Here is a 15,693-nt window from a genome sequence, read left to right as displayed (position 1 = left end):
TGTAAAACGCAGGGATCAGGTTCGATTCCTGGTGGTACTTGTGTTTTCCGAAAGCTGTTTCCGGGCATGTCACAGTATCAGGGTCCAAATTTCCATGGGAAAAATATACCCTTTGATTTGAAGATACAAACAAATATAAACATTGAGGGTATTCATGCGTACTTGGCAACGTTCGCAGAAAAATTAAAGTTGGTAAAATTAGCAAAATTTTTGATCGAAAATCGGTTTGCAAACTTTAGGGCAAGTTGTTGGTGAGCGAAAAAGTTCGCACAAATTTTAAAATTTTATGTTGCGTTGCGTACTTGCGAAGTAAGCTTGAATACCCTCATTGTCACCACTGGGTAACAAGTTATCGGTATCAATTCGTTGTAATATCGTATGGACGTATTAATGTGGAATCCATTTTTAGCCACATAAAGCCCAAAGGTTAACAGGTTGGTTTTAATGTTTTAAACTTTTCTGAGAAGATACATAGTGTAAGAATATGACCTTGCAATAAAAACTTGCTCTTGAACACGAATGCGGACCATGGGACATCTGTATCTCCGTTCGTAGCAGATAAACATAAAACTAATTCCTATTTTTGTTAAACAGGTGACAAATCATCGAAACCAACATCTGACAGGAACCTATCCCTCATACTCACCCTGATCGTGAGAATGTTTGCAGTCTACCCATTTCTACAAATTCCATCCGAACTCTTCATGAACTTCGACCCTTATTTCTACGTCATTCAAGACCTAAGGATTTTCTTGAACCTGTGTTTCGGCCAAACTTTGATCCTCCACTTTTTCCGTTTGATCATTCTAACCGTCACAATTTACGAAATAAGTCGCGTCTTTGCCCTCCTGATTCTAATCTTCATATCGACCCTGGCAATCCTAGCGAGACTAAATTCTGCGCTGGTCCAGAAATTTGCAAATACTCGACAAATTTTCGATTCTATGCGAACTATGGAATTCGTTACGCTAAATTTACAATTATTCGCACCTTTCCAAGAACTTGGTACATTTGCCGTAATGTCGGTCGGACTTGTGCTTTTCGTAATTGCAAACTTTGTCACCATAGCGTTGACCAGGTTGCCATTCCCGGTCTACATATTCTTTCCCTCAGTCTCGGTAATTACTGGGGCCATTATAAACGCCACGATTCCATTGGCGCAGGCCGTGCATGAGAATTCGATCGAAATGTTGCGAAACTGGGGCTTGACAAGATTAAATTTGGGGCAGGATGCGAAACTACTGCGAAGAAAAATTAGATCGGCACGAAGTTTAAGATTGAACGTGGGACTGGCTGATTTTCGAATGTTTTATTTTAATCAAGAAACGAAAGTGAGGTATTTTGAGGCCGTTATTACCTACACGCTCACCATGTTGCTTGGGTTACGAGAAGGTTAAGTTGTTTTACCAAAGTATAAAATTAATGCTTAAAGCCATAAAACCTTAATGGTGGTGTGTCGATACCTTGTCAAATGAGCACTGTAACGATAAAAACTTACCGGAAATGCATAAAATAGAATAATTAAATATTTAAGCTTAATAGTGTACTCAATATTTTTTTGTACATACAGGGTGGACAGAAAAGGCCGGACAAGGGGAATTTTTTTAAGGCAAAATTTTAGTAATTTCCATTAGTAACGCAAAACTTTGAGCAAAATAATCCGTTTTCCATATAAAATGCTACAAAAGTAACAAAAAGTTTTATTTTGCTATGGAAATTATTAAGATTTTGCCTTAAAATACATTTCCCTTTTCGCGTATTTTCTGTCCACCCTGTATGTTGGATATTTTAGCCGCTTTGCTCCGGTAACTTGGACATCGGAATTTGCATTAACGCGGAAATCGTTTCTAGGCGGTCTTCACCATGGTGCAGGGGGACATAGATTTACGGAAGGAAAAACTCAAAACTTGAAAAATCACATTTTCAACATTGGTTGGTGTAGGTAATACAAATCCAAAATTTGTCACGAAAAAATCCACTTTTTTGTCATTAAATATTTTTAAAAAATTGCAAATAAATTCTCTAAAATTAATTTTTCAATCTCATGACATGTTTTTTACGACAATTGAACTCCTCGCGCACCTCGGTTACTTTTGAAAAACGATAACTGTCCTCCTTACGAAGGTAACCTTTAATTATTTATGAACACGGTCTACCTCTCCATATAAAATCTAAAATTTCAAATATCATAGTATGCCGAATACCAACAGTTCGGCATAACGGCGTCAACTGTGCAGCTCCCATGGACCACTTTTCTCCCTCCTTCCACCCCTTCTTGGATCAATCACCAATTATTTTCGTCCATCGATCATTTTCTAGTATCGTCCTCGTTAAGAATTATGTATCCTTGTACAACTACGCTCATGCCTTTGTTATCTTTAAAGTATGGCATACATACAGGGTGAGTCGAAAAGATTTTACCCTGTGGTCAAAAGTACGTTACCTTTTCATCCCTGTTACTAGAATTAGACTGGCGTAATAACTTCATTCTGAACTCCATCTCCACTTCATCAAAATGCAAAATTTTCATAAAAGTGAAAATAGAAAAAACATAGTTACCAGGGAGACAAGGTGAAGTACTTTTGACTCACAAGGTAACCTCTTTTTGACTCACCCTGCACACGGAAGCGGAAACAGTGAAGATTGGTGGTGGTCTCTCAACTCTGGGCTCCTCATCCCTATGTAAACCGTCCCCTGCTGATTTGTGCTGACGGCGTCCTTTAAAATAAGGAAATGGAGGCTCTAAGATTGTGGAAAGTAAAACTGGGGGTGGTCCTGCACTGCTAGGACCATGGTGGAAGTTGAACCCTCTGGTTTTCAGTAGTTACCACCCGCCATGGCACACTCCCAGGCGAGTTAACTCCTTATCATTATATTTATGGACGTATGACTCTAGTACTAAAATACTCTTCGTTTTAATAAAAAATGGGCAAGATCAATTGCAAAACATCTCATACCCGGATTGGAGCAGTGGCCGCGGAAGATGATTTTTACCGTGGGGACATACTTGTCGAAAAAAAGTCCGCCGAAAGCGATTAACTTCTTTATTGCACCATGCATGGAGGGCTAGGTGCCATTTTACACGATTACCGATTACTTTGTGGAATGATGGGTTGTGAATTTTTTGGTGCTTTAATATCCCCCGGTTTTATGCGTGAGAATGCAGTTAAAATTTCGAAGAATCGTAAACTTTAACGGATATTTAAAGATTGACTATGAGAAACTGTGGAAAAGATTCTAAAATGGCGTTGTTGACGCGCTCTGTGTATTAACAATCGTTCCAAAGCATCGAATTAAAAAAACTTCAGCAAACTGGAGTAAAATAAATCATGTACTTGAATATTGTTCTATTATGATTTGGTTTTTAGTTTTTTTGGTTTTTTTTTCAAAGCGTCAGATTTTAGACTTGTTGTTTTCCTTCCCTTGACATGCAGTAAACTCCTTCAGGCATATTTTGAAAATTGAAAATATTCACAAATTTATAAGAATTTCGAATATGGTGCTGTTTCTTAGAATTTTAAAAATTTGCATAATGTTGTCGACCAAATTGGACCAATAATAATGAGTCCTTTTGACGTGCTCATTTTCTCAGGAATGCTTCCGATAAATAGTGATTCTTTAAATTTGCGAAAGTGTTTTCTTGGTTCTAAACTAAATAATTTGTAATAGTTGGTATCTAGTTGGTGGTCATTTTAATAATAATAATAATTTACAATAACAATAAAGACCCTTCGAATAAATTCAATAAGCCAATTATTCAATGGTGTTCAAAATGAAGAGAAATAATGAACACATTTTAACCAAACTTTTGAAGCAAAAGCCTTAAAATCTCCCCTACTCACTACTGGACTGTATTAATTGTCACGAATTAAATGTTACTGATAATAGTGGATTACATAACCTTGATTGAATCAACTTACGCTAAGCATAAGCTTATTCCCAACCAGGTACATATTCTCACAAGTTGTCGTTGAATTTCAGGAATGCAATTCGACACAGAATTTACCATTTCTGTGTTTGTAGATATCACTTATCAAGGTATGACAGTTTAAGTAACACGAAACATAGCTTAAGCAAGCCTTGTAGCATAGTAGCTTAGGTGCAGGAGTGTCACCACGCAACCTGGCGTTCGAATCCTGGCCGGGAAACTTGCTAATACCCACTTGGCTCTGTGTTGGTACGGGGTGGGTGCTAATGGTCGAGTAAACCCGGACAGATCGACTGTCAATGCCAGACATTGGAGCCCCACAGAGTCCGTTCTGATGAGCTGACTTGTTACAAATATATTGCAAAAAGGCGCAATCCAAGACTAAACAGGAGTGATAAATCTGAGACCTTCCGATGTAAAACGACAAAATTTGTGTCCAATTGCGATTGGAATATATTTTTACCGATTCGTTGATTAATTTCTGACAATGATATAAATTGTATGGCAAAGTAATATTAGAAATTAGTGACAATGATGATGATTAACCATAAAAATTTGTCAACTACCATCTCTCGGGACAATGTAAATATCATTTTGTACACTTTGAAATACAATAATGTACATAAACAAAATGGAAATTTGCAATAATAAATGTATTATCAGAGTTCTGTCCGGGTTCTATTTCCATCCGATTGTTCACCCTCGCCGGAATATAATTCTTTAACCAACGGATGAAGAATCTTTTCCAATTTTCCGAGTTGTTCTTGATAAGCGTGGGTCTCTTGAAGGGTATCCTGACCGGCGAACCACTGCTCAATCTCAGCAGTTATCTACATAATTATCACCATCCAATCAACCAGATTCCCTAGTTTAAATAAATAATTTGTTATGAATTTATTAGCTATTCGTGCATAATGTACCAGGTGAAAAAGGGGGAGATTTCATAACGTACCAAGTCATTTCTGGGGAGCATTGAGATTTTATATTAAAATTATATGTCTGTTCACGACGTACAAAATGGTTTTTTCCCGCCGATAATTACTTAATTGATCGCCAAAATATTATCAATATAAAATTAATGTCCAGATGCAATAAGATGAAGCATTAATTTCTTTTCCGCCTCTCCTTAAAAGGTGAGAAAAACGACTTGGCACTTTCTGAAGCCGGCCATTTTTTCACTTAGCTCATTATGCACGAACAGCGACGGTATGCCGATACTTTAGTAAGAGCAGATTCCTCCCGTTCTGACAGTTTTCCATCTTCAATTATATTTTTCCCCCGAACCAGAACCCTCTCCAAGTCATCCTTCGCGGCAAAAGCTTCCCTCACCCTTTCGTCTTCCCGGGCAAAGTCTTTCGCCTCCTATTCAAATTAGTTTAATACGTGCAAGCTCAGCGGCAAAAATATTTGCAGTTCACCCACCCGGATTTTCCGCTTAATCTCTCCCGGACTCATGCCACCATGATCGTTCTTAATCGTGATAGCATTCACATTCCCGGTTGCCACGTCCTTTGCGCGAACAACCAAAATCCCGTCAGAATTTACAGAAAACGTGACTTGGATGTCGGGAACGCCCTTCGGGGCTGGGAGAATCCCGCCAAGTTCAAAGCTCCCGAGGAAATTATTGTCCGAGGCGAACGGGCGTTCTCCCTCGTACACGGGGAATTCAACCACCTCTTGATTATCCTTCACGGTCGTAAACCCCTTAGTCTTTGAGGCTGGAATAGGCGTATTTCTCTCCAAAAGTACCGACATTTGGTCATCCTTTATCCCCAGACCGAGGGTGAATGGCAACACGTCCGCGTCCACGATGTCGAGATGACCCGCCAAAATTCCGGCCTGCGATATTTAAAGGTTCTAAAAAATCACACCAACTTCCCACACAGAATTCGCACCTGAACAGCCGCACCGATTGCAACGGCTTCATCGGGATTCACCGCTGTGGCAGAGACAGCTTCTAGCCTAACATAGTCTTGGACCATTTGTCGAATTTTGGGAATTCTGGTGGATCCACCGACCAGAATGAGTTTGTCGATGTCTCCACTGCTCAGCCCTTTATCTTCGAGGACACGGTCAATCGAGAGTAGAGTTTCTTTGAACAAGTCGTAATTTAAATCTTCAAATTTGGCTCGTGTCAATGTTTCCGAGAAATCTTGGCCATTCAGAAGATTCTCAACTTCGACGGTTGCAAGGGTTATTTTCGATAGAACTCGTTTTACACGCTCGACCTCTCTTCGAAGTTTTTGCAGGGCTCTGCCAGATATTAGGAAAGTTTAGATATCCATAATTTATGACAATTTTATCAACTCACCCGTCATTTTGGGAGATATCGACATTTATCTTTTTCTTCAGTCTTGAAACGAAGTAGGAGACGACATTCCTTTCGAAATCTTCTCCACCGAGGTGCGCATTCCCATTTGTTGCCGCCACCATGAAGCCTTCTTTGTCGATATCGAGTATAGTCACGTCTAAAGTTCCACCACCGAGGTCGTAGACAAGGACACGTTGATTTTGGTCGAATTTTGTTCGGTCCCAGTACGCCATGGCGGCGGATGTGGGTTCATTTATTATTTTCATTACGTGTAGTCCCGCAATTTCAGCGGCATCTCGGGTTGCTTGTCGTTGGGCATTGTTGAAATAGGCGGGAACCGTTACGACAGCGTGGGTCACATTGACACCCAAGTAGGACTCGGCCACTTGGCCGAGTCCTACGCGGACAAAAGATGCGCATAATTGTGATATAATTTTTCATCAATGGTGGAAAATAAACGAGGAAAATGCATCCATAATTTTGACATAAAATCGTGACAAATTCGAAGTAAAAATTCTAGTTATTTTTTTCGGTTCTTATGCACGTTTGGTGTGTTTTGCATCTATGTTCTCAATTGTTTGGCACCATTTTGTGTTACCGACTGTTCGAGACCAATGGTGCTATTAATTTGGTAAAATTTGCACATGGGGCAAATTAATTAGCATCAATTGATGCAAAAACCTCGTGAACAGACAGACAGACGGACGGACAGACAAGAGGAATTCAATAGCTCCCGTGCTACGCAGGGTGAGTTAATAAGGAAAAAAGTCCAGAAGAGTGAGCAGCACGAGTTCTCTGCTGCTCCCGTTTAAAATATTTTTAAAGCTAAAATTAAAAAATTAAGCTGCGATCTATAAATTGTGCTTATATCAAAACACTCTTTAATCTCCCCTCTTTACGATAGTATAAGTTTCCATAGTGGGGTGTTTGCGTTTGTTATTCTTTACGAGTTTTAAAATCATTCGTTTTTTTGAGAGGAAATTTCTCTTCCTACCTCACCTGGTCTGCACTTGAATGGACTTTCCTACTTGAATGGACTTTCCTCACAGGACTGCCACTACAATTTAAGAGGATTCACTGCAGTTGCTGCCTAACCTGAGGAATTAGAGGGGGAGTCTGATCTTTTAGTACGCGCTCTGAAGGGACTCCTCCTGCGTGGCGCTGTAAAGTGCCGGATTCGGCAAGTTCTTTTTGATACCCTTTCAATTGGCTGTTTTGTATTGATTTCATCTCCATTCTTGGAAATTTTGTGTGTTTTTGTCTGAGCCTGAACTACGATAAGTTGCCGACCTCGGGTTTAATGACCCCTATTGCTGACCGAACGGTTGAGGACATCGTCCCATTGGCCCACACCTCTACCAGAATTATCGTTTTGGATGGGGAAATGGATGAATGGCGAAAACTGTACTTTAACCTGGACTACACGGATTGGGACTACGATTGCTAGTTCGGACTACGATTGCTCGTTCGGACCTGATTGTTATTTATGTGGAGACGTCATTCGTGACTTCTCGTCTCAAGCTGTACAAAATGGAATTACGTACACGGTTGGAAGGGAGACTTTTTAAACCGCGATTGGAATGCAGGATATTTACAATGTTGTTACTGTTTTAATTTTTTTCATAGGAACCGTTGTTGCCTTACTATGCCCGATTCTTCTTATTTCAATGTTTTGTATACAAAAAATTGGTCCTGTCCTTGTTGTGTTCCTATATTAGAAAACATTTGTAGCAAGTCTGTTAATGTTCGTGTCAAAGCGGAAATTATATCTGCAAAATTGCTACGCAAGCTAGTGAAGATCTTTATTCGAAGGTCGAAGGTCCATTTCGAAGTCAATGTTATGATATGTACCGTATTGTTAATGATTTTAATTCTAAATCCCAAGTAACCACCGACCAGTCTGACGTCTTTAAGATATCTTAAGGATCTACGAATGTCCGCTTTTCGGATGTCTTTAGGATGTCTTGAAGATGTCCCCCATGTTATATAAGATACGACACATCTTAAAGACGTCCTAAAGACATCCGAAAAGCGGACATTCGTAGATCCTTAAGATATCTTAAAGACGTCAGACTGGTCGGTGGTTACTTGGGATATGACGTATTTATCAACATTTTTAATTATTATGGCATTGGTTGAGTTGTTGTAAATTTTTCAAGTCTGTTCTCTGGTTATGTCTCTCTATTTCTCTCACTTCGGACTGTCCCTGATTTTGCTATGCATAACAATCTTGTGTTTTTCTTCGTTTTAACAATTTTAATTAGTGTAATCAGATTATATTTTTTTTATTGTGTTATAACTTGCAAACCAGTCTGACCGACTGAATGTGACTAACACTTGAATAAAGGTAAATTGAATTGAATCTTAATAGAAAAACGGTCTATGTAGAAGTCTCACAAATCGACCTAACCTTCGGGAATGTTCATAACATACGTAACGCGAATTTTCGATTATTTCAACACTTTCTCCCCCTGTACACGGTACGAGAGAATAATTTTAACATGGTATAGATAGTCGACCTCAACCCACTCGAGAGTTACGTATTTTATGTACGTTCCCTTATTGATGGCTCGAAAAATCTCGTGCTTGTGTTGGACACATGTTTAAGGGGTGATCAAGAACATTGGGTTTTTTGCCTGATCTAATTTATTGATAACGCCTAATGAGAAATGAAGTGCGTATTATGCTTTAAGTTCAAGCCATCAATTTGTTTAATTACAACTACTGTCCATGTAAATTAGAAGGTGACTCGTGACGGATCTCCTAAACACCGGAGGTGCCCGTTAGCAATTCAGTCAATTTAATTCGTTTTTTTACATTACTAAATTAGCACCAGAACTAACTTAATTAAGTACAAGGTCCTTATTCTCACTGACTCCTACCAGCCTTTAATACAAACTGAACATCTCGTGCGAAGATAGCCACTCTTTAGTATTTCACTCTTTTGTGTTGACAAATTTATGCCTATCTTCAATAGTTGAAGGAATATCTGCCTAAAATTTCCCTTTTAGTCCTAGTCCTATCCCTAACTATGCCTAACTATGCTAGGGCTTAGGTAAAGGGTAAAGGACCACTTCTGATCGGGCTGGACACAGTTTTGAGGAATCTGTAGAGCAGAAACAAACCCAGTAAAAATAAAATTTAATCAACTTTTCATAGTCAAATTGCGATTTGGGAAGAGAGCGCCCCCGCCGAGATTGAAGTTTAGTTTGAAATTGGAGAGAACCCAAATGTCCAAGAATGACAGGTACTAAATGATATTAAGCTTCGAAGTCTCTCAAACTAAATTCCAATGTCTTCTTCTTCATTCTTCAATTCTTCCTTCACTTCGAATATTAATTCAATCGGGTCGCCGGGCCTTCAACGTCCTGGTCGCGTGGACTTGGTGAAGGGCGGAATTCTCCTTCCACAAATCCAAGAGGGTCGTCTTCCTCGTTGACGTAGGTTGGGAAAGGGGCCAAACAAGTAGTTTCCGACCCTGAAATGCAGACGTCGGCGAAGGACAGGGACAAAATGGCATCAACCAAACTCAGCAGTCGTGTAGTATCGCTGGGTTCACCATCTGTATCCAAATTGCGTAAAGGCATTGCATACTGAGTACTTGCTCTCAAGTTTATTCAATCCAATTACCACATTACTCCTGTTCGCCAATGTTCCAGAGAGACGAACAATTCCCCGAATTTTTTGACCACTCAGGGACAAGAAATGTTTGAGGGAGTCGACCTCTGCGGTCAACTCGGTTGCCAGGTCGGCCTCCATCCTGACCTGGCATTTGTCGTCCAAAAGATTAAGTCATACTTTATTTATCCTTTTAAACTAACTTCCGTGCAGAACAAATTCACGTTATTCCGTTTGAGCTTGAGCAGTCGTGTCCAACAGGTTGTAATGAAAAATCTCGTGTAAATTTACACAAGTCTTTTATTTATCGCCCAGGCTGGGCGGCAAAGCCACGTGCTCGAGAGATGTCAAGTTCCAGATAAACTACTTGACATATGTACCTTATATTAAAAACTATTTCCCTCCGTACTAATTTAATTAATTTCAATCCAGACTTTCAACTGAGGAGGTGGATGAAATTGACAGTTTCGTGCCGAAATATGTCCGGTGGTAGAAGCGATCATTTATATAAGATTGCAATTCGTCAAATTATACAGTATCGACAGAAAGTCTTTCTACCCTCATACTTTTTACGCATGAAGCGTTATATATCTTGATTTATTTAGTGACATGAAGTTTTGCACGAATACTTATCATGACATAAGGCTTTCTAAAAACAATGAATTGTAAATAGTATGAATCAAATTGAGACACGGTGACGTGATATGCAAATTTTCCGGGGACAAAAAGTCTTTCTACCTTCTGATCTTTTTTGTAAATTTGGTATAATTTCTTAAAATTTCTTGTCGAGTCGTTCTCTGCCGACAAGGTAGTTCATAATTTTTTGAGAAAAAATACATTTGTAATCCTAATTTAATGATACGTTAGAAATCTTAGCTCCTAATCGATGGAAAACGCCTTAGCACAGACCTAAGGCAAAAGGCCGTAAAATTTAGTGATAAGGGGATTGGACACACACGGATTGCTGATAGGCTGCTTATGGAGAAGGGTACCGTTGTAAAACTAGTCCAAAAGTATACAAAAATTGGGACATGGGCAAATTTGACAGCTTCTGGACAGCCAAGGATGACGACCGCAAGGGTGGATCACGTCAATATCTTCTAAATCCAGCGAAGTCCTAGGGTTCCTGCTCCAAAAATCAACTGGAGGGAAGAACATAATCTACAAGTTTCATTGCGAACTACAAAGAATAGGATCAATGGAACCGGGTATAACACATTAGCTGCACGGATAAGGTTATTTCTCTCGAAGCCCCATATTGCTGGACGTATAAAATTGCCTAAAAAGCTTCAAAATTGGACAATTCAAGACGGGAAAAAAGGTTTATGGAGGGACGAGACCCCAATGAACTTGTTAGGGTCAGATGGGGTCACTCGAATCTGGAGACGACCAGGAGATGCGAGTATGACCCTGCACTATATGCCAACTATTAAGCAAGAAATCGAAGGGTTGGGGACTGTATGTCCTGGAAGCAGGTCGAAAATTTTGAAATAATCAGCGGTATCGTGCACTCCAACTAACATTGCGACATTTTATATCGCGATTTGACGAAATCAAAAAATAAATTACGGTTGGGAAATAATTATATTTTCCAAAAAGGACGGTAATTATAAGCACACGTCATGTTATTGAAGAGTTTGTTTCCCGAAATGAGATTAAATTGTTGGAATGGCCTCTAAAGTCACCGGGCAAGAATGTTGCAGAACATTTATGATCAATTGTGAAGCCCAAAATTGCTAATCACAAACCATCAAACCTAAAAGCACGGGACGACCCCATAAAGCTTTCATGTGAGAATTTGGACAAGTCATTAGTTGAGTCGATGCCAAGACGTGTCCTTACCTTCCTACAGGCTCAAGGTGGATACACTAAATACTAATTTTACTGTTAAAAAACAGACAAAATTTAAAAATAAGTTATATCAAAGTTTAAAGAGGGTAGAAAGACTTTTTGTCGTTTGAAATTTAGCATATCAATTCACTATGTCGTTTCTTCTGCCACCCCATTATCCAAAGTATGGTTTCGAAAACCTTGCATCATGGTAAGTAATTGTGCAAAATTGCATTTTATTCCATAAAGCTTCTCGTGAAATATAACGCTTTACGTGGATGGAGTATGGGGGTAGAAAGACTTTCTGTCGATACTGTAAGTATGGGTTACGATGTAATTAATGTCAAATATTTCAAGTTTAATTCATAATTAAAATTATTATCTGGTCAGGTGATTCGGTTTATCATCTGATGTGTCCTGGTTAAAATTCTGCTCTGTCACCACCGCCTTTGGTTGTATTGGGGAACAGTGAGGCTCATTGTCCAACACATCGCTTTTATTTTTTCATCAAAATAATCGCTATTGAATTATTTAATCATCTTGACCTATTCCTGTTGAATTGAATTTTATTTATTCGCCGTTTGTAAAGGCGACCACGGGCCTCGGTGTTTCCCCTGTTAAAAGACACCTGTATAAAATTAGTGCATAAAAGTGTTGAAATGCGTTAAAGAAACACCCACCAAAAATCCTTTCAAGTGCATGAAAGTGGATAAAAATGCAATAAAATATTTAAATGCTCATAAGGAAGTAATTTTTCATTATCTCAACAAATTTGATTCATTAAAACCGTTTGTTATTATTTCACAAAATTTCTTTATCAATATTCTTCGTATAAAACCATTCCATTTTTTTATGATGGGAAATCTTTAAATGGGCTAATGCATTTATGGGCTCGATTTATTACCGATAATTTTGTACTGCCAGGAATGCTAGCAACTCCTTTTACGTCAGTCAGGCCATCGTACACGAAAACAAACTTTTTACCAATTTTTGTCTTAAAATTCAACACAAATAAAGCAAGAATATGAGTCAACTTATAAAACCATCATCTGCATAGGCGGCGGAATCCTGGGGACCTCGGGGACAATATGTCCCTACAGAAATTCAGTTTTTCCCATCCTTACAATGTTACTTAGGTCCTCCCCACCTAAAATGTTATTTTACCAATAATGTCCCCACAGTTCTGCCCTTAACATCAGGGGGTGGTTTACGAATTCTTGTACGATTACGATGTACTAAAAATTACGTAACTTTCCAGATAGCAGACCGAAATAATCGTTACGATTTCACTGCGGATCTTAATCGAAATGTCCCCAAGATCGTTGCGAAGTCATTACGATTTTAGATTCACGACGAATAAGTAAATATCTTGGGGACATTTCGGTTAAGATTCGCAGTGAAATCGTAACGATTATTTCGGTCCGATAACTGGGTTTTAATGTATCCTACGTCAAAATTGTTGCAGCCCGAAAAATCACGCTCTCACTGTACGTATGTATGTTCCTACGTATATTAAAAATCTGCTTAATGACGATACATAAATCTTTATTACTGAATAATGTAGCTATTTATTGAGGCATTTGCATAAGATATTTACGCTAAGTACTTATTAAAAAATATTTTCGCGTTCACATTAAATGTTTTGTACATACACTTGTTCTTATGTACATGCGCACGTCAATACGTTGAATGTGTAAGTATGTCGAAAATTATAGAATAGCTCTGCAATAATAGCTAGTAATAATTTGTTACTATGCTGCATTACGTACTCTTCCACTATGCACGTACATTTTTGCCCCGGTTTTGTCACATAAATTTTAATTATTTATATGCTGGAGTGATCAATACAAATGTTTAAGCAAAACTGATTAAAACTAGTTAATATGCCACACGAAATAATTTATTCGACGTGATTTTCATTTTAGTTCATAATGATCTAACAATGCGAAGGCATGAAGTGTTACCCTCGGATCTTGATGGGACTAATTTTAAAACTTTTTAAATTTTGGCGCCAATTAAATAATCCAAAAACTTGCCATATTCAGAATTATATCATCGGGATTTTAGAATTTTGTTTTCAAAAATATTTTTTAATTCGAATTTCTACACAACTTTTTAACTGCGAAAACTCTAAAAATTTTCGAAAAGCCTAAAATTTACCAAAGCTGAAGGACGAATATCTCGAGAAAGTAATTCTTAACATACATATTTTTAGATTTTTTAATTCTCTCCAAAATTTAAAAAGTTACTGTGATTTTTAAACACGAAATTCTGACTGCAAAAAAGATTTAAAATTCCTGCCACTCGCTTAAATTTTCGCATTCTCAGAACCGTAAAAATACGGGTAAGCTAATTTTTAATGGTGAACAAATTAAAATTAGTCCATCAAGTTCGGAGCGTAGCAATTCGTTCCTTCGCATTGTGAGTCTGAATAAGCAGTTTGCACCAAATAGATAATGAATCTTTAGCTGAAATTGACACAACTGAAATAATAAATTCAGTATTAATTTATTAATGTAATTCGAATAAATTTGTTGAAAAATGTCAATCGAGAATTTTCTAACCTTTAGAAATTGCTTATTTCATCTTATTTTAGTGCACAGAAGCTACGCGACAGATGTTGGAATGTTCAATTCAATTACGTATTACCCTCCGTATGATGTCATTTCAAGTAAAATTTCGTGCGTATTGTTACATATTTCGTGTAAGTTAAGTTACACAGATGCCACATACAAGTAGGTTTTTGTTGGTGAATTTTCATAAAATCTGTAAGATTAACATGTATGTAACCGTGGGCATTGTTAGGTTAAAATGGTCATTGCATATTATTCATAATTCCAGCTCGCTTTACTTTATCATGTTAATTATTTTTTGCTTCAGGTACAATAAAAAGTGAATCAGTGGGTGATCAGTAGATTTCAATTTACTTTGACATATCAAGGCGATTTAATATTTCATGTTTTTTTTCCAAAAAGTTAGGAATTTTTTTGAAAATGCTCCGAACTGCGTTCATCCTACTTTTTGTGGCTCTTTGTGCTCAGGTTGGTACAAAATTAATTAAGCTAGTAATAATTTATACGCTGTCGGGATCTAATTATTTATCGGTAGGAGTTTACGAGCGTTGCTGGTCAGAGAGCGACCACTAAAAGGGCTCCAACTAGAGCGACAACGAAAAGGCCAAATTGGGGTCAAAACGGGCAGCAGGGTCAAGCTGGTCAATCTGGACAACAAGGTCAAGCTGGTCAATCTGGACAACAAGGTCAAGCTGGTCAATCTGGACAACAAGGTCAAGCTGGTCAATCTGGACAACAAGGTCGAGCTGGTCAATCTGGACAACAAGGTCAAGCTGGTCAATCTGGACAACAAGGTCAAGCTGGTCAATCTGGACAACAAGGTCAAGACGGACAGCAGGGTCAAGCCGGTCAATCTGGTAGACAATCCACCACGTCTCCTCGCCCTATACAGGCGTCAACCTTGACAGCCCAAGGGTAACTCATTAATCTTAATTGTTTTTCCAGTCTTACCTAAAATGGTGAAATCAAGTTATAAAAATCCAGGCTTTTGTTCCACAAAGCTAACAATAAATATAAAATCGGCAAATAAATATTCCAACTCGTGCAATTGTTCTCATCATTATTCTCATATTCTCATAATAATCCATTACGGGGGGGGGGGGGGGGTGAAATTGTGTCCAAACTTGCGTTACCAGTATGGTAACACTTTATTACGAATTACGACCACACGGTATAACTTAACATTACCATCTTGGTGGAGTCATATACTTGTGCTTTTCGGCAATGTTTACTACCAGTTTGCTAAGGGGCCATCCATAAATTGCGTAACACAAAAATCGCGATTTTCTAGACCCTCGCTCCCCCCCTTTAACATGTGTAACCTAGGCACGATATCATTGGAGCCCAAACCCTCCCCCCTCCCCCCTCTCGCATTACGTAATTTATGGACATACCCTAAGTAAGAGTGCACTGTTTACCAACCCTACGAATGT

At 38.5% G+C, this 15,693-nt stretch overlaps 2 protein-coding genes across 2 annotated transcripts; one reads left to right on the top strand and one right to left on the bottom strand.

Annotated features, from left to right (window-relative positions):
- Positions 1 to 4,389: 4,389 nt before the first annotated feature.
- LOC110855195 (endoplasmic reticulum chaperone BiP) lies at positions 4,390 to 7,475 on the bottom strand. Its single transcript, XM_022103612.2, has 7 exons — positions 7,335 to 7,475; positions 6,838 to 6,859; positions 6,240 to 6,636; positions 5,824 to 6,181; positions 5,351 to 5,767; positions 5,147 to 5,290; positions 4,390 to 4,758 (listed from the first exon to the last, which is right to left on the bottom strand). The coding sequence occupies exons 1-7, from the start codon at positions 7,473 to 7,475 to the stop codon at positions 4,588 to 4,590; spliced, it is 1,650 nt and encodes a 549-aa protein (XP_021959304.1). The 3' UTR covers positions 4,390 to 4,587.
- Positions 7,476 to 14,567: 7,092 nt separating this feature from the next.
- LOC110855311 (cuticle collagen 39) lies at positions 14,568 to 15,308 on the top strand. The gene is made up of 2 exons (XM_022103739.2): positions 14,568 to 14,728; positions 14,796 to 15,308. Exons 1-2 carry the CDS (start codon positions 14,681 to 14,683, stop codon positions 15,177 to 15,179), a joined length of 432 nt encoding a protein of 143 aa, XP_021959431.1. The 5' UTR covers positions 14,568 to 14,680; the 3' UTR covers positions 15,180 to 15,308.
- The last annotated feature ends 385 nt before the right edge of the window (positions 15,309 to 15,693 follow it).

Source organism: Folsomia candida, unplaced genomic scaffold, assembly GCF_002217175.1.
Source record: "Folsomia candida strain VU population unplaced genomic scaffold, ASM221717v1 Fcan01_Sc012, whole genome shotgun sequence".
NCBI classification, from domain to species: domain Eukaryota; kingdom Metazoa; phylum Arthropoda; class Collembola; order Entomobryomorpha; family Isotomidae; genus Folsomia; species Folsomia candida.
Note: the sequence above shows the minus strand (reverse complement) of the source record. Positions and strands in the feature narration are given on the sequence as shown.